Source organism: Carcharodon carcharias, chromosome 7 (assembly GCF_017639515.1).
Source record: "Carcharodon carcharias isolate sCarCar2 chromosome 7, sCarCar2.pri, whole genome shotgun sequence".
Classification (NCBI taxonomy): Eukaryota; Metazoa; Chordata; class Chondrichthyes; order Lamniformes; family Lamnidae; genus Carcharodon; species Carcharodon carcharias.
The window spans coordinates 22842199-22864809 of record NC_054473.1 but is presented as its reverse complement, the minus strand read 5'-3'; the positions used below and the strand labels follow the sequence as shown (position 1 = coordinate 22864809).

Here is a 22611-nt window from a genome sequence, read left to right as displayed (position 1 = left end):
ATTTTCCAAGTAAGTTCAAAATGTTAAGAGTATGTATAGGAACTAAATTCTGTTTGACAGTGCATGTTTTTGACACCTCTGCAACCATTGAATATTGTTCTTCTGAATATTGTTATAGACTCACTTGCTGCTTAGATGCTCTATAATGGTTATTTCTGCTCTTGCCCGCTGTGGCATTGAGCTTATTGCTTTTATTGGACCTTCTTACTTGTTTAAATGCAGGGGTAGGTGTGAAACATTGGTGTAACAGAAAAAGACATATTGGCCTGGGTCTTGTGGTCCGAATAGCAGCAAATATGGAAATATTCACCACTGTTGAGGGCTACAATCGAACTGCAACTTCCGGGGAGCTGACTTACTTTGGAACTCAGAAGTTGCTGTTTGCCAGAAAGGGGAAAGTCTGCGCACTGTTGGGCCTGCTGCGACCTGTCAGCATGTAAACTTGAGCTGGTTGTCATTTACTTACACTGATTTATTCAAAGCTGCTAGGAGCACAGCCCTTTAAATCAGGTGGCATGTCAGAACACTGCAGCGCCATGTCCCCCCTCCCAAACCCCGACCCCACCCACCGACTCTGCTCACAGCCAGAGTTGGTGGGAACTATAATTAAAAGTTGAATAAAGAAGATATTTTAAATGATTAAAAGCACATTAATACATTTACCTGACATTGAACTGAAGAAAGACCCCAAGGGGCTATTTTCAACTCATGACATCAAAGGAGGCATGTCTTCACTAGATTGGACGTTGCAACTGAGCCTCCCTACCTACCTCACTGGATTCACGCTGCTGCTGGGAGAGCAAGCCCCTGCTGCCGACTAGGAGAAAGATAACTTAAAATGCAGTCAGTGGTGAATGCCTCCACTTTGCCGCTGACTGCAAGATCTGGGTCATTTACTTTGTTTCTCTATGAAAACATCCTCAGCAGGGTTCAAAACCATCCTGCTAGATCCATTCTGCCCTTTTCTCCTGTACATTATTCACATATACATTAACTTTCGGGGGGCTTCTTTATGGCAGGGAGAATTACTTACCTTCAGAATTGTTATAGGTATGTCCATATTCTTTTTATAATTACTTGACTTAGCTAAGTGGTATGTAATTGATGAATATTCAAAATGAAGCTGGCTGTACAAGTTAGATGATCTAACTAGGATTGGCTGTGAAGGAGAATGCATAAAATATGCCAAGAAAGCTGAGATCCTGTGTCATTACCAGGACCTTGCTTGATTGCATAGTGTGGATGTTAAAAGAACTTTGTTCTTTGAATGCTTGGTTAACTATTATTTCCCAAGGCTAATATTAAACATTTACTTGCTTTGACCTTCATAATAGTAACATGAATTAGTGAGGTAACAATTTAATCAGTAAAATCCTTTGACAAATATATAGTTTAATGTAATATTCCCCTTATCTTGCTACTGACCAGGTGGTGTGGCTATTAATATAGTACAGTACACAAACATTTGAATTAGATAATGATTTATGTATGTTTTTTTTAGCCTCTTAGGGTTGGAACATAAAGATTTGTACCAGGCACATTATCATCTGAAATAGGCCTTGTTTATATTCATTATATCCTTTTAAGAAAGAAAGAGTGGATGATATGATCTTCTAATTTCAGATTCTAAGAATCCTTCATATATTCCATTAAGTAAAATGTATCATGCCAAATGTTATAAAGTAGTGTTAACAAAGTATACATATAACATCAGAAAATGCTGGAAAAACTCAGCAGGTCTAAAAGCATCTGTGGAGAGGGAAGCTAAGAGTTAACGTTTTGAGTCCACGTGACTCTTCTTCAGATGGACTCGAAACGTTAACTCTGTTTCACTCTCTACAGGTGCTGCTAAGATCTGCTGAGTTTATCCAGCATTTTCTGTTTTTGTTTCAGATTTCCAGCATCCGCAGTATTTTGCTTTTATACATATAACATCTTTTCCATCACCCTTTTATTTTTATTTTCTCCCACCTCCCCCATATTGCACACCCATCCCTGACTTGAGTGAGGAGGCAGCTGGCTTGTTCCTAGGTTACCTCTTCTGCTGTCCATCTGTTCAGAAGTGCATAAGAACAGTGCAGCTTGATTCTCCATTGCCTTTCACCATGCTTCTGTTATCACTTTCAAAAATGCTGGCTGAAATTGACAAGTTATATTGGGAAATTGTGCAGACCTCCTTCCTTCCCTGTGTTAGTGCAGAATTAATCAACCTGGGGAGGGGGGGTTGATTGGACTGATACAGGTGCTTGTTTCTACATTTGACTTTCATATAAAAAGTCAAGCTGTTGCAATTAGCAATGAACCATTATTGCAAGAGGGATGGAGTATAAAAGTAGGGAAGGCTTGTTACAGAGCATGGTGAGACCACACCCAAAGTACTGTGTACAGTTTGGCTCTTATCTAAAGAGGAATATATTGCATTGGAGGCAGTTCAGAGAAGGTTCCCTAGGTTGATTCCTGGGATGAAGAGGTTGTCTTCAGAAGAAAGATTGAGCAGGTTGAGCCTATACGCTGCTCCTGATCTTATTGAAATGTATTCTGAGGGGGCTCCCCTCATCAGGGAATCTAGAACAAGAGGGCACAGTTTCAGAATAAGGGGTCACCCATTTAAAACTGAGATGAGGAGGAATTCCTTCTGAGGGTTGCCCGAGAGAGCAGTGGAGGCTGAGTCATTGAATATGTTCAAGGCTGAGTTACATTTTTGATTGACAAGGCAATCATGGATTATGGGGGCCATGTAGGAAAGTGGAGTTGAGGCCATAAAACAGATCAGCCTTGATCTTATTAAATGTCAGAGCAGACTTAAAGTGCTGAATGGCCTCCTTCTGCTCTTATTTCTTATGTTCATAAACAGTCATTCATTGATACCTTTATTTTTGAGAATAAAGCGGAATTAAATTTTTAGAATCATAGACCTTAAATTTCTCTGTCCTCTTCAGGACTGCCTCATTGTTAACCCTGTGGTTAAGCTGAAAAGATGATGTAATTTTTGCATTTAGTGCACTTGGGTGCATTTATGTCATTATTGTGCTAAATGCCAGATTTCTGTGTCTTTTAACTCTGCAAATTTTACAGTTCCCAAAGCAATGTTCATGTACACAGAAGTTTCCCAGGTTTATGCTATTTTGGCAATGCGTGTAATTTTATGATTCAAACACCCCAATCTAGTATCTTACTTTATAATAACAGACAAGTGTAAGTGAGGAGTTAGTGAGCAGCAAAGGATACAAACTTCACCTTCTAATTACAGGCTTCTGAGAGATTTTTAAAAATTCTTTCCTCCTCATTTTTTATATCACTGTCACCTGCACTTCATTTTACCCTAGTACTTTCCTCTCTTCCCAGAAAACAGTGTTGGGACCCAAATTCCCCCAACTCAAACCCATACCTGGATCAACCTCAGAAAAGGGGTGACACCCTGTGGGCATATCACTCTATGCCATCATAATGGAGGAAAAGTGGTATCAATAGCATGTCCAGGTCAGGAGAATCAGGCAGATGGCTGAGGAAAGCAGCTTAATAGTTATCAGGTAACATCCCAGAAATAGCTGTAAATCAGGAATTGGAAAAGAGGGAGGAATTCAGGAGAATTACAATCACCGGTGAAATGGTACTTAGCAAATTGTTGGAGCTGCGGCCTGACAAATTCCTGGGTCCTGATGGACTTTATCCTAGGGTCTTGAAAGAAGTGGTTAGTGGGATAGTTGATGTGTTGGTTTTAATTTTCCAAAATTCTCTGGATCGGGTAAGGCGCCATTAGATTGGAAAATAGCAAATGTAGCTCCTTTATTCAAAAATGGAGGGAGACAAAGCAGGAAACCACAGGCCAGTTGGTTTAACATCTGTCATAGGGAAAATGTTAGAAGCTATTATTAACGATGTTATGAAAAATTCAAGGCAATGAGGCAGAGTCAACATGGTTTTGAGAGGGAAGTCATGTTAAGCAATTTATTGGAGTTCTTTGAAGGAGTCACGTGCTGTGGATAAAGGGGAATTGGTGGATGTACTGTACTTAGAATTCCAGAAGCCATTTGATAAGGTGCCACATCAACGGTTATTGCGGAAAATATAAACTCATGGTGTAGGGGGAAACATATTTGCATGGATAGAAATTGGCTAGCTAACAGGAAACAGAATAGCCATAAATGGATATTTTTCTGGTTGGTGGGATGTAATGAGTGGTGTGCCACAGGGATCAGTCCTGGGGCCTCAACTTTTTACAATTTATATAATTCACTTGGATGAAGGGAAAGAAGGTATGGTTGCTAAATTTGCTGATGATACAAAAATAGGTTGGAAAGCAAGTTGTTAAGAGCACATTAAGGAGGCCAAAAGGGTGCATAGGTTAAGCAAGTGGGCAAAGATCTGACAAATGTGAGAAAATGTGAAATTGTCCATTTTTGGCAGGGAGGTTATCTAAATGGTGACAGATTGCAGAGCTCTGAGATTCAAATGGATCTGGGTGTCCTGGTGCATGAGTTGCAAAAGGCTAGTCTGCAGGTACGGTAAGTAAGTTGGAAAGCTAATAAAATGTTGTTCTATTAGGGAGGGTGATCAGCCAGAGGTCATGGTCCAGGTTGGTACCAATGACTTAGGGAGGAAAAGGGATGAGGTCCTGAAAGCAGATTTCAGGGATCTAGGAAGGAGATTGAAAAGCAGGACTTTTAAAGCAGTAATCTCAGGAATACTCTCAGTCCCTAGTGCTAGTGAGTCTAGAAATAGGAGAACGGAGTGATTAAACACATGACTGGAAAGCTGGTGTAGGCGGGAGGGCATCAGATTTCTGAGGCATTGGGATTAGTTCTGGGAAAGATGGGATCTGTACAAGTCAGATGGTCTACACCTGAACAGGACTGGGATGAATATCCTCAAGGGGAGATTTGCTAGCCCTGTTGGTGGATGGGAAATGGGGTGGTTAAACCAGATTGGTAGGGGGCTGGGAACCCAAGAGAAAATTCAAAGCAGGGAATAGGAGATGGAGAATTAGTGAGTGACTCTGAAAGACAGAAGCAGCACAGGTTAAAATATGTACAGCACAGGAATTTGGCAGTGTTAAAAGGTGTTTATGCAATAGTAAGGAGTATAGGAAATAAAGCTAAAGGCACAGATTGATGAGGGATAGCCGGTATGGTTTTGTTAGAGGAAGATCGTGTCTTACTAACTTAATAGAATTTTTTGAAGAAGTAACATGGAGGATTAATGAGGGTAGTGTAGTGGATGTTGTCTACATGGATTTTAGTCAGGCATTTGACAAGGCCTCACATGGCAGACTGGTCAGGGAAGTGAAATCTCCTGGATTCAGGGGAAGGTGGCGAGTTGGATCTAAAATTGGCTCAGTGACAGGAAACAAAGGGTAATGGTCGATGGATGTTTTTGCAAGTGGAAATCGGTTTCTGGTGGCGTTCTACAGGGCTCGCTGTTGGGGCCCTTGCTGTTTGTCATATATATTAATGATTTGGACATAAATGTGGGAGGCATGATTGGATAATTTGCAGATGACCCAAAAATTGGCAGTGTAGTTGATAGTGAAAAGGATGACTGTTGTCTCCGGAATGTTATCAATGGTTTGGTTGGTTGGGCAAAAAAGTGGCAAATGGAATTCAAAATGGATAAGTGTGAGGTGATGCATTTGGGGAGAGCAAACATAGCAAAGGAGTACTCGATAAGCAGGAGGATATTGAGAGGGGTTGAGGAAGTTAGAGATCTTGGTGTGCATGTCCATAGGTCCCTGAAGGTGGCATGATAGGTGGAGAAGGTGGTAAAGAAAGCATATGGAATGCTTTCCTTTATTGGATGAGGTATTGAATACGAAAGCAGGGATGTAATGATGGAACTGTATAAAGCACTGATTAGGCCACAGCTAGAATTTTGTGTATAGTTCTGGTCACCACATTACAGGAAGGACATAATTGCTCTGGAGAGAGCACACAGGAGATTTACAAGAATGTTGCCAGGGCTTGAAAATTGCTGCTATGAAGAAAGATTGGATAGGCTGGGGTTGTTTTCCATTGAATAGAGGAGGCTGAGGGGTGACCTAATTAAGGTGTACAAAATTATGAAGGGCCTAGATAGGGTAGATGGGAAAGACTTGTTTCCTCTAGCTGAGGGGTCAATTACTGGGGGGTATAGATTTAAGGTGATTGATAGAAGATTTAGAGGGGACATAAGGAAAAACTTCTTCACCCAGAGGTTGGTAGGTGTCTGGAATTCACTGCCTAAATTGGTGGTTGAGGCTGAAAGGCTCAACTCATTTAAAAGGTTACTGAATCTGCATCTGAAGTGCAGAACTCTGCAAAGCTATGAACCAGGAAAGTAAGATTAAAAATCTGGCCTCTTTCTATTCCATAACTTTTCTATGGTTCTAGTATTATCATTTATTGCGAGGGGAGCTGAATATAAAAAGAGGGAGGTTATGCTTCAGTTGTATAGGACACTGGTAAGACCACATCTGGTGTACTGTGCACAGTATTGGTCCCCTTATTTTAGGAAGTAAATGTATTAGAAGCAGTTCAGGGAAGGTTTACTAAACTAATACCAGGAATGGGCATGTTGTCTTATGAGGAAAGATTGGACAGGCTATGCTTGTATCTGCTGGATTTTAGAAGATTAAGAGGTGACTTGATTGAAACCTTTAAGATCCTGAGGGGCCCTAAAAGGATGGATGTGGAGAGGATGTCCCCTCTGGTGGGAGAATCTAGAAATAGGCAGATGAGAATTTTTTTCTCTGCGGGTAGAGAGTCTTTGGAGCTCCCTTCCTCAAAAGGCAGTGGAAGCAGAATCTTTGAATGTTTTCAAGGCAGAGGTAGGTGGTGGCGTAGTGTCACTGGACTGGTAATCCAGGAATCTACAGTAATGCTGGGGTCCTGGGTTTGAATCCCACCACGGCAGATGGTGGAATTTGAATTCAATAAAAATCTGGAATTAAAAGTCTAATGATGACCATTGTCGTAAGAACCCACCTGGTTCACTAGTGCCCTTAGGGAAGAAAACCTGCCTTCTTCTGGTCTGGCTACATGTGACTCCAGATGTGCAGTAATATGGTTGATTCTTAAATGCCCTCTGAAATAGCCTATCAAACCTCTAAAAAGTCTATGTCTGGAAAGAAACTGGATGGACCACCTGACGTACCTACACCAGAGGGGTTGCAGTGATTTAAGAAGGCAGCTCACCACCACCTTCTCAAGGGCAATTAGGGATGGGCAATAAATGCTGGCCTAGCCAGCAACCCCCACATCCCATAGATGAATAAAAAGAAAGGTAGATAGATTCTTGCTAAACGAGGGGGTGAAAGGTTATTGTTATGACCTTGCAGTTGGTAAAGTTGAGTTATTTAAAAATCCCAGAGGGAAACTTTAAACAACTGTCATAACCTATATTTTAAGTGGTATATTTGAGATGTAACTCTAAATTCAGGAATCAGAGCACCAGTTCTCTAGAGGTTTTATATTAAACTAAATGAAACATCTTATTAATTTCCACAGGTTAAAATATATATACACATGGCTACAAATTACTACTATCATAAGTTTTAACAAATTCCCAAACTAATCTCCATTAAGGCAACAGCAACCCATAGACTTAACCAGATACCAGGAAAAGCATTTTCAACTTATGAATTCAAAATGAGGGTCTTGTCACTTTTGATTCCTGAGGAGAGCCATTTGGAGGCTTACAGCTGCCTTTTGATCTCACATTGCCTCTACTCTGCACACTCAAAACTGCCAAAGTTATACCTAGCACAGCTCATTTAAAGTAAATTTTTATTGTATTACCAGCCTCTTTGAACCCACCTCTCCTAATAATAAAACCCTTTCATAGTACCAATTTTATTAGCAATATAAACATATTGCTTGGTCTCTACTCACTAGGTGCCAGACTTCACTCACCTTCTTGAATACTCTATTCAAAAAATGCAAATCCACTCAACCCCTCTTACATCTCAAAATTAGTACACATCAAAACACCCAGACTAGCTGTCTTTAATCCAATTAAGACATACCCACAGATTACACCTCTATTTTAAAAGTAAAATATTTTCCAATAATATATACATTCATAGCTTCATGACAGTTAACAAGGGTAGATGGGAGGTTACAGTCAGACCAGCCATGTGGCTGATTAGCCGAGTGGCCTAATGCTGATCCTAACTTGTATATTCCCCAACATGCATGAGCCCTATGAGGATCCCTCCAAGGCATTATGCACCTTTTCCAAGAATGCCATTGTGAAACCTGCCAAGCCTTGGTGATATTCAAACTCTCTACTGCACCAGCTGTTCTGTCCATGACAATTATATTGACAATGGGTCTCAATTTCCACAGCTCCACCATCTTCCAGGCTGCTACACAGCATCTGTGCAGCATTCATTGGGGAGCTATCAGGGCACATTTCATGCAAGTGACAGATTGCACTGTTTTGTGAATAGCTGAATTCCTCCATATGGACATCAGCCATTTCCCTGAAAGCAGAACTTCAGCCTTCCCCAGATTAACTGGATGCCCCAGTGTGCAGGGTGGCACACTAGCACACACATGGCAACCGAGCAGCTGCTGGCATATGTAAATAGGAAGGGTTCTATTTCAAAGATATCCATTTCATCTTTTGATGTAAACCGAGCAGTATCCACACTTATAGCTGCAAAACTGCAAGGTGTATTAGAAGTTTTCATTGACTGATAACTGCAGTAGCAGCACCTTAGGATGGGTAAAAGGTGACAGGCTAACAGATGACAGTGCAGCAGACCTTACTGGCTTAACAGGATTTTGCCACGAGGCATTACCTGAGTGAACAAGCCCATGCCAAAGGCCTTAACCATAAGTAACAAAGCACAATTGAACAGTGTAGTTCAAACAATTTTTTTTTTAGTTACAGAAAATAAGTGTTAGTCTCTAAGTTACAAGGCTTCCTTCTTGGCACCATGCTCCCACCCCTACTTAACTGGGGCTTCCTATCTCTTATCCTGCTACTGAGTCCAGGTGCTCCCGATGACCTGTAGTGAGAGAGGTGGCTGGTTGCTCAAGCTGTACAAAAGAGTAAGGAGATTGAGGTGGACATTGGGTAGCTGGCTCCTGTAAGTTTTTAACTGACAAAAGAGGAAATTCAAGGCCGTAGCATCTTGCAGCACAGAAGGGGGCTATTTGGCTCATTGTGCTAGCTCTTTGAAAAGTCATATTCTTCATACTCTTTCCTTTAACATTGTTTTCCCCAAATTATTTATGTTATGAATTCAGCTTCTTCTACTGTTTTGGGGAAGTGCATTCCACCTAATAGTCCTCTGTGGGTGAGGATGGAGGTGATGGGGGGAGAAACAGTGACGGGGTGGATTTCTTCTAACTTCTCTCCATTTGATAAGTTTTTACCCTTTAGTTACTGACATGTCAACTAGTTTTTCACAATTTTCCTTTGCAAAACCCTTCATAATTTTGAACACCTTTATCTGATTTCCCTGTAGCGCCCTCTGTTCTAATTAAAAGAGTACAACCTGCTTTTGCTTAATTTGTTTTGGAACTTCTTGTCTTCTTGTGATGGCCTTTTAGCATCATATGTTTTGAAAACTTCGGCTTCCTTAAATAGTGATCAACACATAATCGAGATAACCTAGTAGCATGCAAGTTTCTGAGATTATTGTGGGTTGCATCATGTTTAGGTAGTTATTCATAAGTTGACTATGAAATTCTTGGCTAGTGTAAGTAATATTTCTTAGAACTGGACTGCAGATTGAAAGGTCAAAATGTTTTAGTTTGTTCTCTGTGGGTGGTCTGGGGATGCACTGATTGTTTATCATGCCTTAATGTTGGGTATGCTGTTAACTGGATACAGGAAATAAGATAAGTATGGCATCTTGACTGGAGCCTCAAATAACTATCACTGGACCCTGCAGGAAGCACAAAATATCATTTATGAACTTCAAAATATTTTGTACCCTCTTTTTCTAATTCTTCTTTAATACATGAGGTATCATGTGAAAAAAATGGAGCTTGAAAGCTTTAAAATGTTGAGTGCTTGCTGAGTAGCTCTGCATTCATAAGTAGTCCAATCTCGCAATCGTCATTTATTGAGTTGGTTTTACCTGGGCCAGTGACATGCACAAGTCTTTCTTCTCTCTATACCTGTAACCACCTCCAGTCCTTCAACCCTCCCAGTAATCCAATTCTGACTGCTTGTGCATAGCTGATTTCCATTGCCCTGCTGTTGGCTATTGTACCTTGAGCTTTTGGGTCATAAGCTCTGGAAATCTTTCCCTAAAACCCTCTAACTCTCTATCTTCCTTTAAGATATTTAACACCTACCTTTTCGACCAAGCTTTTGGTATTTGCTGTAATATCTATGTGGCTGACTATCAGATTTTTGTCTGTTATTGCTTCTGTGAAATACTTTGCGAGGTAATGGGGCCTATGTAAATGTAAGTTGTTGTTTAGGACACTCGAATTACTTTAACTGAGCAATTTATTTTTTTTATTCGTTCACCGGATGCGGGTGTTGCTGCCAGGCCAGCATTTATTGCCGATCTCTAATTACCCTTGAGAAGGTGATGGTGAGCTGCCTTCATGAACTGCTGCAGTCCATGTGGTATAGGTACACCCACAGTGCTGTTAGAAAGGGAGTTCCAGAATTTTGGCCGAGACAGTGAACTAACGGCGATATGGTTCCAAGTCAGGGCGGTATGTGGCTCGAAGGAGAACTTGCAGGTGGTGGTGTTTCATGTATCTGCTGCCCTTGTCCTTCTAGGTGGTAGAGGTTGTGGGTTTAGAAGACGCTGTCGAAGGAACAATTGCATTCTAACCATATGATCAAATTTTTATTCCATATTTACAGCATGTACGGGGGGACCTACAAAACCATGCAGTGGATACGGTCAATGTGATGGTGATGGAACTCGATCTGGAACTGGGTTATGTAATTGTGATTCAGGCTATGCAGGATCTATCTGTATGGAGTGCGCTGATGGATACTTTGAAGAGTCAAGGAACGATACACAATTGGTATGTCAAGGTATGTGATACATATTTCCATATCTTTTATTCTGTAAACATAACTCAAAGGCATAAAGGAAGCACAAATAATCTGTGTAGATTTTGTGCATGGGCATAAGTGGCAAAATAGATGGGCAATATTAATTTTCATTTCTATATTTTTTTTTGTTTTTGGAGCTTGGTTTTATTGGCACCAGTAGTTATTGGCTATCTCACCTGAGTGGTAATTTTGCATGTGTGATCCAGCTTTTTGGGATCAAAGCCTGCACGGAAGCTTTCTGTGGAATGAAATACTATAGTAGCAATTGTCACTAGTAGGAATTCTGATCTGTATTTATCTTTAAATATTGACTTTATGTTTCAAGTCAGAGAATATAATCGCTCTTTTACATGCTTCTCCTGTATTCTGCTACATTTTAAACCTAATTCACTCAGCAGAGCAAGTCTGGTTCAGGTCAGGTGTCCATTTTACACCCCATCTATTTTACGTTCCAATTATGTGATTTGTAGGACATTGGATGAGGGCAGGATCGGATTTGACTGTGATGGATAATGTAAACAAATTACTTACCAACACTCGTGTAGAATGGACACTTGGGCCCAGTGCTACCTGCCTTCTGAGAGAAAGTCTGAAAATTCTCCAAAAGAGAACTGGTGCAGTGTCAGTCCAATTCTTGAAATCACCCCTAACTTGGCATGCGTTTTTCATAGAGATGCCACATTTCGCAATAGTGCAGAAAGGAGTGCTCTGGAGCAGAAGTGATTTAGCCTTGGGACCTAATTGAGAATATTGATGTTATACAAACTTGGGAGTGCCTTACACTGACACATTATAGAAAAGAAAATCATTTTCATGAAACTGAATTATTCAGATGGAGAAAAACAAATTTCTACCTGTCAAAGATTCCAAGAGCAGCAAATGTGGACCATGATATTAAAACTGACACAGCTTTGAAAGTGACATCCTCCTCTCAACAAGGGACTTTTCCTGCATGCCTTATGCCAAATCCAGAATCTTTTTGTGTCAATTCTTCTTAATTCATGCTCATGATTTCTAAGCATAGTTTTAATGAGGTGTGGTCACAGGTAGATTGATCTTGTGCCCTGTTGGCTGCTGTGTTTCAGAATGTTACAAATCTTGTAAGAAGTGCACAGGCCCTGAGGACTATAAATGTCAAGAGTGTAAAGTTGGCTGGTTCCTGCATGGTGACAAGTGTATAGGTAAGCACTTATTGCTTATCTTTGGAATCCTTGTGACTTGTTGAGGATTAGACTGTGCATCATTAATGTTGAAATCTGTCTACTTCAAAATTCGTTATGCTCTGTTCTGGCCTTTATTTAAACTATTTATGTTGGTTTTGTTAACATTACAAATGTTTTTGATATGGTACATTGAGATGGATTATTTCCTTTGTTTGGAGAATCAGTGACAGGGTGTTATCAATTTAAAATCCTCACTTAAGGAGTGAGGAGAGGGGGTGAAAGAAATTTATTTTTGTAGAAAACTTGTTAAAGAAAGAACTTGCACTTATATAGCACCTTTGATAAACTTAGGATGTTCCAAAGCACCTTATAGATAAATTGTTATTTAAACAGTTAAAAAGTAAACTAGTATTGTAAGAAATTCGGCAGCTGTTTTGCATACAGTGTGCTCTTACAAACATTGGTGTGATAATGGCTATATAATCAATTCCAGTGATATTGATTGACGATAAATATTAGTTTTGACACTGGGGATAACTCCCCAGCTCCTCTTTGAAGTAGCGCTATGGAATCATCTGCATCCACCTGAAATGGAAGATGGGGCCTTGCTTTAACAACTGAGAAACTGTACCCCCGAAATGCAGCTGTGCCTCTGTATGGCACTGAATGTCAGCCTAGATATTCTGCACAAATGTCTGGAGCGGTAGCACAGAGTCCTTTATCATTGGGAATGTAGGCCATAGCATCTTTTAGGGAAGAAAATTGATAACTGCTTTGAAGAGAAGATTCAAGACTCTGGGGAGAGCAAGATGATGGGATTAGATTTGCATCTTTCTGATAAGAAGCCAGCCCAGATCAAATTGTCTCTTGTGCTTTAAATCTCTCTAGTTCTAGTTACAGCTATAACATCCAATATAAATGTGTTTGACATTTTGCAAGATCCAGTAACCACTCATTATTACTAGGGGCAGTTTGGCACAGAATTACAAGATCACAAAACAAAGTGGAGAGAGTCACAGTCTGTTTATTTAAACACAAATCCAGGAATCTAAAACAGTTTTCAGTCGAGAGAGAGTTTGGCTATAGAGGCAGCTTGTTTGTAACTTAGAAGAAAAACATTTTGCAATCTTGGGAGGTTGTTTGGATTTTTTCCAATTGTTTTCTTAAAGTTCGTTTAAATAAAATCTAATAATCTCTCTCCCCTCATTCAGATATTGATGAGTGCGACACTGAGTTGGCGAACTGCAAAGCTGGCCAGTACTGTGTGAATATGGATGGCTCCTTTGAGTGCAGAGGTCAGTGTTGCTATCCTTTCTGTGATGATGGCTAAAACACCCTATCAGCTGCAGTTTGTACATTTTACGACATTGTACAATACAGTGAAAAGACAGTTTATTTCCTTCCCTTGTCCCCCCTGATTGTTCATATTAACAAGTACTTGATCTCAGTAGAGCCCCTCACCAAAGTAAAACTAGGTTGCAAGACAATGTGTTACTCCTACTTCTAAGATTTCCCCGCTCCACGTATTGCCCGTGTTGAAAGTAAATTTTCAGTGACCATCTTGGCCAAAGACTAATGAGCAACATTAGCTGAAGGGAGAGTTGTACACCCCTTGGTTGTGTAGATATTACAGCTTGTCAGCATTGTGGAGTGAGTTTTGTCTTCCTGCTACTACAAGGCATTCTTGATAAAAGGATAGAAAATTATTGACTTAAAGCATTTGATAATTTTGGCTGAGAAGAAGTGGCCCTAAACTCAAGCATTTAATTCAGTTCCATCAGTCCAGCCATGATCTTATTGAATGGCAGAGCAGGCTTGAGAAACAGAATGATTTGCTCCTGCTCCTATTTCTTATATTATTCATCAGTGCTTAGTGATCTTCAGGGAGACCAGGAAGACCGTAATAAAAAGAAAGAAAATAACCGCCAAGTTCATTGATCAATTTGCTCAACGTTATTTGGTTTTTCAATACTACTTCTTGCCTGCCCTGGTTTCTAACTGCAATGGAGTCTGCATGTAAATGGCAGTGAGCTTTTAAACTGAAGACTGAGGAGTAACTTTGCTAGGCTCCAGGGCACTCTGATGTGCTGTGCATTACACTGTAATACTTGATTTGTTTAATATTTCTCTTATCTGATTTCTAGCTTGTGACAAAGCTTGTTTGACCTGTATGGGAGCTGGACCTAGCAGATGTAAAAAGTGTAACAAAGGTTACCAAATGGATGGCACAAAGTGCCATGGTAAGTATTTGCACAAAGAAGGATGTCAAGTCCATGGAGAGTTTTTTTAAATTCATTTACAGTATGTGGACATTACTGGCCACGCCAGCATTTATTGCCATCCCTAATTGCCCTTGAGAAGGTGTTGGTGAGCTGCCTTCTTGAACTGCTGCTGTTCCATGTGGCGTAGGTACACCCAAAGTGCTGTTAGGGAGGGAGTTCCAGGATTTTGACCCAGTGACAGTGAAAGAACGGCAAAAAATTTCCAAGTCAGGATGGTGAATGGCTTGGAGGGGAACTTCCAGGTGGTGGTGTTCCCATGTATCAGCTGCCCTTGTCCTTCTAGATGGTAGCGGTTCTGGGTTTGGAAGGTGCTCTCTAAGAAGATTTGGTGAGTTTCTGCAGTGCATCTTGTATATGGGTACACTGCTGACACTGTTCATCAGTGGTGGAGGGTGTGAATGTTTGGGGGTGGGGTGCCAGTCAAGCGGGCTGCTTTGTCCTGGTTGGTGTCAAGCTTCTTCAGTGTTGTTGGAGCTGCACTCATCCAGTCAAGTGGAGAGTATTCCATCACACTCCTGACTTGTGTCTTGCAGCTGGTTGACAGGCTTTGGGGAATCAGGAGGTGAGATACTCTTTGCAGGATTCCTAGCCTCTGACCTGCTCTTGTAGCTACAGTATTTATATGGCTAGTCCAGTTCATTTTCTGGTCAATGGTAATCCCCAGGATGTTGATAATGGGGCATTCAGTGATGGTAATGCCATTGAATATCAAGGGACTGTGGTTAGATTCTCTCTTGTTGGAGATGGTTATTACCTGGCACTTGTGTGGCATGAATGTTACTTGCCATGTGTCAGCCCAAGCCTGGATATTGCCCAGGTCTTTCTGCATTTGGGCATGGGCTGCATTTGTATTTGAGTCGTCACGAATGATGCTGAACATTGTGTAATCATCACTGAACATCCCCATTTTTGACCGTATGATGAAAGGAAGGTCATTGATGTGGTAGCTGAAGATGGTTAGGCCTAGGACACTACCCTGAGGAACTCTTGCAGTGAGATCCTGGAACTGAGGTGATTGACCTCCCAATAAGTACAGCCATCTTCCTTTGTACTAGATATGACTCCAAGTTTCAGAAAGCGAGAAGATAGAAACTTTAGTTATGTGGATCAATTCGTGAAACTGGATCGCTCTTCACTAGAATAGAGAAGATTCAGCGGAAATTGGAAAGAAGTAGTCAAGATCATGACTGATTTTTATAAATTCCTTCCAATGGTCAGTAACCAGATTTAAGATTATCACTAAAAAGATGGAAGGCTAAGTCAGGAGATTTTTTTAAATGCAGAACTGCTTGTCAGAAATGGAATGTGCTGCCAGAAGCAATATCCATAATAGATTTTTAAAGAGAAATAGACAAATATGTGGAAAATAGGAATTTAAAAACAAATGCAGAGGATGAGGATGTAATGGTTAATCAGGAATGAGGGGCCAAATGGCCTTTTTCTGTGCTGTCAAAATTATTTGAAGGTCAAGTTTGGATACAGAGAAACATAATCTTTACCAACTGGTGTATTTGATCAAGATCTCAAGACTGTTACAGATGTAAGCATCACCATGCTGGGGGGATGGTCTAAGGTACCAGTTTTTCTGGCTCTGTTAGATTCTGTGCTGTGATTAAGGGTAGAGCAGGACATTTTATAAGTACTGGTGTAGGCCCTGATCGTGTCAATGTTTAGGTTTTCAAGGATTTTTCATGGATGCATCTAGGGTTGCAATGTTGAAATTTAGCAACTACAGTCCTTGAATAGTTTAAGTAAAAAAGGGCAAATGACATTTATTGCCAACAGATTGCAGCACTGAATTTAACAATGGACCAGAGAGATTGGTAACACAAACTGTCCTATTTTGAAAACAGTCTATGGTTCAGGCTGTGCAATAGTGAGTGGTCTCTATCCCAATTGATGGAAGAATTAGATGGAGAACAAACACCATTCCAGCATCTCAGGTCACCGGTGAGTAAATTACACTCAGATTAAAGGAGGGTTTACAGTGATAAACTATGTTTGGGTTGGGAGCTGGAGAGGAAATGGGAGTTCTGACCAAAGTGTTTTGGAAGCTGAAGAAGTAGTTCAGTTGTGAAAATTTCAGTGTCTGAATGTGTTCTGTTTTGTTACAGATATCGATGAGTGTAATAGTGAGAAACAACTTTGCAATGGTGCACATGAGAAGTGTAAAAACACAGATGGCAGCTACACGTGTGCATGTGTTGATGGGTTCTCGAAACAGGATGGTCTTTGTGTTGAGGACAAGTTGGCCTGTAAGTATTACATCTCTTCTAACCCAAACTTGTACCCCTCTATTCCAAAATAAAACAGGTGTGATTCCCCTTTGAACGTTTCAGTAGAGCTAATATAACATACCAAGTGGCAATATTACATTAGCTGTCAAAATGTAGATGGAAGAATTTGAAAGGGAAATGAGTGCTGGAAATGCACAGCAGGTCAACTAGCAGCTGAAAGAGAAAGCTGTACCAACTCAGAAAGCTCAGTAAAGCAGGGCTGGGAACGTTTTTTTTCTGCATCTGACCCTCGGCATGCCTAATGTTGACACAGGACAAAACTGTGGGAAAATGTTCTATTCTCCAACATTGACATCCTTACACTTGGTGAGCATAAACTTAAAGCTTTTTCTCAATTTTATAATTTAATGCCAGTCATGGAATACTTCAAAGAGGCTTCATAAAGGTGTGACTTCACAGGAGTTTTTAAAAAGAAAGACTGAATTAAAGCTGTAAATAGAAAATATTTTTTAAAAATAACTAATGCGCAGCTCTCTCTATTTCTTCAACAGCTGTCCCTGAGGAAGGTCTCTTTGACAATGTCACTGAGGATGAGATGGTGGTCCTACAGCAGATGTTCTTTGGTGTCATCATATGTGCACTGGCAACACTTGCTGCAAAGGGAGATATGGTCTTTACCTCCATCTTCATTGGTGCCATTGCTGCAACAGCAGGCTACTGGCTGTCGGAGAAATCAGACCGGCTTGTAGATGGATTTCTTAAAGGGAAATAATGAGGAATATAATTTGAGTGCAATGAATCGGATGGTTCTCTGTGGTAATAGCTGACTATTTAAAACAAAACTGGTTTGTTACCCAGTGGACTACTTTGACAGAGCCAGCAGCTGGGATTACCACGTGGAAGTACGGATAAAATATCAATCTATAAATTATGAATTCAACACAAGTAAACTGTGCATGTCTGAAAACACAAGATTATTTATATTCACATGGCATATTTGGGGTTGTTTATATCGAAACAACTTTCATGCTATACTTTTGGGTGAATTCAGAGTTTCGATAAAATGTACAATGATACTTTTTCTGAGTAATGCACTGTTCTAATTTATTGTAAAAAGCTGCAGCATGGGCTTTATCCAAAAGCATATTTAAGATTCAGGGGAGAAGTATTATCTTCTGTCACCCCTCAACAAAATTGTGCTTCCATTTACAAAACATCTTACTGTATTTTTGGCAAGAATGTCCCAACTTCAGCTGAATGGACCGTGGCTTTGTCTAATAAATGTGTCAATGCCCAGTTTGTGCTGTTTCAGGCTTAGAATCTGGTTGGTAATTGGTCTAGTCTCACTTTGTAGGTCTTGAGTTGCTAGTTTTCATTCTAGCAATTTTATTCCTAAAGTTATCTGTCTCACGAGGAGAAATGGATTTAAGCTGTGGTGGGGTCAAGTATGAATGGATACAGATCAGGTTAAGATTGCTTCTCAATCTGTGGGAGTGGGATGATTAGGAAGTAACTTGCATACTTGATGTACTGTTCTGTAAATAACCTTTCTCTTGACCATTCTGGCATGCTATTCACAGCAGATATGAACTGATCTATAGTTAAAACAAAAATGGGAATGAGAATGCACTCATTAGAAATAGGACACTAATTGAGCTGAGAGGATGAGTGTGCAGGTTGTAGCATTTCATGTGATGTGCAGCTTGTGAAAAGTTACGGCCAGCTAGGAAAATGTTAAAGAAGTCTTCATGTGATGTGATCAAAGCATGAAATTGGTTTTTATTAGGTGCAAAGGCAGGCCTGTTACAGGCCTGGAAGAAAGTTTCTTCATTTCGATGTGGGTGAGGAATCTTATCTCTAGGTCTGCACTTTCTGCCTGAGGAGGTAGCTGGTGAAGTCCAAATCAGAGGAATTTAGGAATTTAGAAAGTGGCTGGAGTGGAGCAAGATGGCTTCAGTTTAGCCTGCATTAAGATGGTAGAAACCTTGACTTATCCTGGTCTTCATCTTGGACAGGCTGTTGGAGAATGGAACAACAGTCTTTGGATTGAAAGAGGAAAGATAAACATGAAAGCTGATTCCATGTTTTTGGATGTTATGACTAAAAGATACCATACAGAGTGAAGTTGGGGGGAGCGAGAAGAGGAACCAGAATGTACCCTTGGAGGTAACTTTGTATTTAGAAGAGTTAAAACTAGGGGAGCACCTGTGTTGGGTCTAGGTTGGGGTAGAATAGCAGAAGAGAGATATTTGAAAAAGATTGCGTACAAATTCTTGGTACTACATTTGCCTTCTCATGGAGAATGGAAGCTCATCTGTCATGTTAAATTGGAAGGGAGTCAGCATATTTAAACTCAAATGGATTTAACTCTGAACAAAACATCTTTTCCTTTTTGAGATGGGACTGTGAGTATGCTTAAAGGATGTTTGGGTATATTTGATCAGAGGAGCAGCCAGCACCATCTGCCTTTGTTCAATAATAATAATCGTGTCATTGCAGCCCCTCAAACACTCACCTTTGAAATAATACCATGATGTAATTGCCACCATGAAATTGGAATGGACCTTTACACTGGAAAAGATCTTTGTATCTGTGTGGATCTTACTGATATGGATTTTATAATATCCCTTTTTTTTTATTACTTAAGCATTATTTATTTACTTGAGAAGTGTCTTAATTTTTTTCTTCCAATTTCTTCCCTGCAAACACTGACTGACCACTTGGGTGTAGTTCATGGATCATGGTGAGTGTAGAATCCTGGAGAATAATTCTCAGTTGGCTATTCCATTGTGAGGGGCAACACGGCTAAACTCCAACTGGTCTACACCACAAGTGGTTGTGCACTTTCCAGCAAGAATTATTGAGGTATGAAGAGAATCTGGGTTGGGGTTTTTTTTACCTTTGATTCCAGACCAGTTGCACTGATTGCTGGTAATAAAACACAAATTCAGTTGAGGCTCAGACACTTGTCCGTGCAACTCATTGCTGCACTTAATGGTTGGAGGTGGACGTGCATCATTACGCAGGGGTTGGCACTGGGAGGGGTACAGACCCCCTAGATTCATATCTGTGGGAATCATGTTGATCCTATAAAAGACAGCAAACTGCAGAGCCATGTAGAGGGTGAAATTGCAACTGTCCTGGCAATGAACCTGTTTTACTTTCAATCAGCCTGTTCTTGACCTTTGTCACTGCCCCCATTGATGCTCTTTTATGCATAATGCTTTTTGTTTTATATTTGAGATTTATTTGCAGAAAATAAATTGTGATATAGTTAGAAACCGGAAGTTTCTAACCTCAGTCAACCTGTCTTTTCTCTTGTACTGATGCTATGATGTTTTTGAATAAGTTCTGACGAACATATGAACACTTAAGAGCTTATGATGTTTCTGGGATTTACCCTTCAGCGCACACCCATAATTTGTCTTCTGTTTGCAGAAGCTGACAGCCTTGTTATGTATTTCCAGCATTTAGTTTTTCTGCATTTTAGACATTTTGATTTATTTATATTACTTTTGATGTGGTTGTGATGTATGTAAAATCTTTTTTTTTCATTCCGTCCTCAGTACTGGAAGATCACTTCTGTCCCTGAGATGCAGCACCCCTCACCAAGTAGAATTTTGCTGTGTTAATGGCCCTTCAGGTCCTTAAAGATTTTTGTCATTTATTGTTTCTATATTATTAATTGTCCTTTTAACTTATATGTATAATTTATTGCACTTAACTGTGAGAAATTATTTTCCATGTTACATGAGATGTGAATTGACAGCAGAGCTGACACTAACAAGCTGGTCACAATTTCTCTGTACGGCCTTAACTACCTGGATAGAAATAAGAAGGATTTGGTTAGATGTTTTATTTGACATCCAGACAGCACCCTCCACCTTTTTAAAAAAAAACTATTGTTGCTGGATTTCTGCTGCTCTCTCAGTACATTTGCATAATGATTATTTTTAATCTACCGTGTAACTTTTAAATTCTGATTTAAAACCCAGTTTTAACCAAAATTCTGGTATTTTTTAACCTTTCCTTTTCTGTGGTTTTTGAGTCAAACAGCTGTTGCAAAGGACATGGTTGTGAATTACTCTGATAGCATTGGGTTTTTTTTGTATATTCACAAAATTAGGCTTTAAATATAATCAGTTAATAGTTTTTAGTTTGGCAGTTTACATCAAAGGGCAGTACTAGGGAGTTTTATCCTTTTTAAATGAAGGTGCGTAGTGTATCTTACATGTGCAAAACATTTGCTCCCAATTTTCACTAGTTTGAAAAGTGTAGCAGCCATCTGCTGGTGAAAGATGGAAGTGTCTGCACTGAAACTCCCATTGTTTCACTCTGGGGATTAACAGCAGACCTCGCCCTTGTCTTTCAAGCGGTGGACTGCAATGCCCTAGTTCTACTTAAATCTGAAAGTAAACTTCTATAATCACCCCAAGAGTGTGACATACCTCAGTTTCGTTCATTGGATTCTTGCTAGGGACTGCTTTACTATCGTAGACAATTATTCCAAATATATTTTAAAAAAGAAACTGGAGGTTTCTTAATATTGGCTACCCTATAGTGTAACAATGTGTCGTTTCCGATATTGACCCTGTAGAAATGGCTAGTTGAGTATTACTATCATACACTGACCTTATTGCCTCAATTTGAATGAAGTACCTGCTGTGTATGTGATTATGCTAGACATTTCTCATACTGCCCTTAGCAGATAAGCATATGTGACACTGATATTTCTCTCTATTGTATCATGTGTGTGTATATTTAGGATATGTGACATGCATCAGTGCCATGCACTAAAGGTTCTCATTGCTATCTTGGTATAATTCCTTTTGTTGGACCTGAGTGAATGCAAAGCAGTCTGGATCTATTCATTCTATAATTGATTTTGATGTTTGAAGTGTTTTTATAGTGTATTCAGGTGTTTCACCAGGTACCAATTAACACTCTGACCTTCAATCCAACTTTTCTTTGGGAGTGCTGTGACTCAATTTAAAAAATAAACTGGAATCAATGGCTATGTTACTCAGTTATTCTGAATATGCCATCTTACTAACCGGAAGGCTCCAGTTGAAATTATGTGTTGTAAAACATGGTGGGACAGGGGAATGGGTTGGAGTAGATCTTCTCAAACATTGACGCTGCTAGCACTGAAATTCTAGTGAAAACAAACATTTTGTGGTAAATAAAAACTTGAATTGTGTCTTTGCTTTGATGTTGATGTTTTCATTCTTTGTTACAAAACCCTTGCACCTGAATCTTACATTATCAGGACCTTCCAAGCCATGATAAGGCCACATAACCATTTCTCCTGAGCAAGTGAACTGTCAGTGTAGCCCATTCTGATACAATGACATTTGCCTTCGCTAAAGTGATTTCAGGCTGCGAAAATATTCTGAAAGGTAGCTGGTTAAAGCAGCGATTAATAACTGAGGATGGGGTTATAGTGGAGAACCGGTTTAATTGCATCACTGTCTCTTATTTCAGCATAGACATTGCTAGCAATTGTACGTTGACCATCCTTGTACATTGACAATTCTCTTATTGCCTAATAATATCAATCAGTGGGGGCACTGAAGATGAGCTTGCGATGCCTCATTACTTCTGATGCAAGTAGAACACCATCTTGATCACTGCTAATTTAAATGGTACAAGCATACAGCCAGCACTAAATGCACTTCTTGAGTGGCTGCATGCTTCAGGAGGGAGCTCAAGCTTGTTTAAGGCTCTCACTATTTAAAGCCAACTTGTGCCTCTCAAAGGAGAATTGCATTTTGGCTGGAGCAGGTGCTGAAAATGTTTGTGGAAGAGAAGCTGAGCAGGAAGAAGAGTGAATTATGGTGAAACCAGGGAGAATGTCCAAGATTCTCTGCTGCACTGGATGCCTTGGTGGTGAGGAGGACCAATATGATCTATCTA

General features: G+C 40.1%; 1 protein-coding gene across 4 annotated transcripts in view; it reads left to right on the top strand.

Moving 5' to 3' along the window:
- LOC121279858 (protein disulfide isomerase Creld1) overlaps positions 1-21895 on the top strand; it is a 29659-nt gene extending 7764 nt beyond the window's left edge. For 2 of the 4 annotated variants that reach the window (XM_041191326.1, XM_041191325.1), the window contains 6 exons: positions 10816-10992; positions 12099-12194; positions 13388-13471; positions 14321-14416; positions 16573-16713; positions 17247-21895. In XM_041191326.1, the coding sequence (XP_041047260.1) occupies positions 10816-10992; positions 12099-12194; positions 13388-13471; positions 14321-14416; positions 16573-16713; positions 17247-17467 (815 nt within the window). In that variant the 3' untranslated portion in view covers positions 17468-21895. Of the gene's footprint in view, positions 1-10815; positions 10993-12098; positions 12195-13387; positions 13472-14320; positions 14417-16572; positions 16714-17008; positions 17062-17246 lie in introns of all 4 variants that reach the window. The other 2 variants (XR_005943512.1, XM_041191327.1) reach the window with 2 other exon arrangements.
- Positions 21896-22611: the final 716 nt, after the last annotated feature.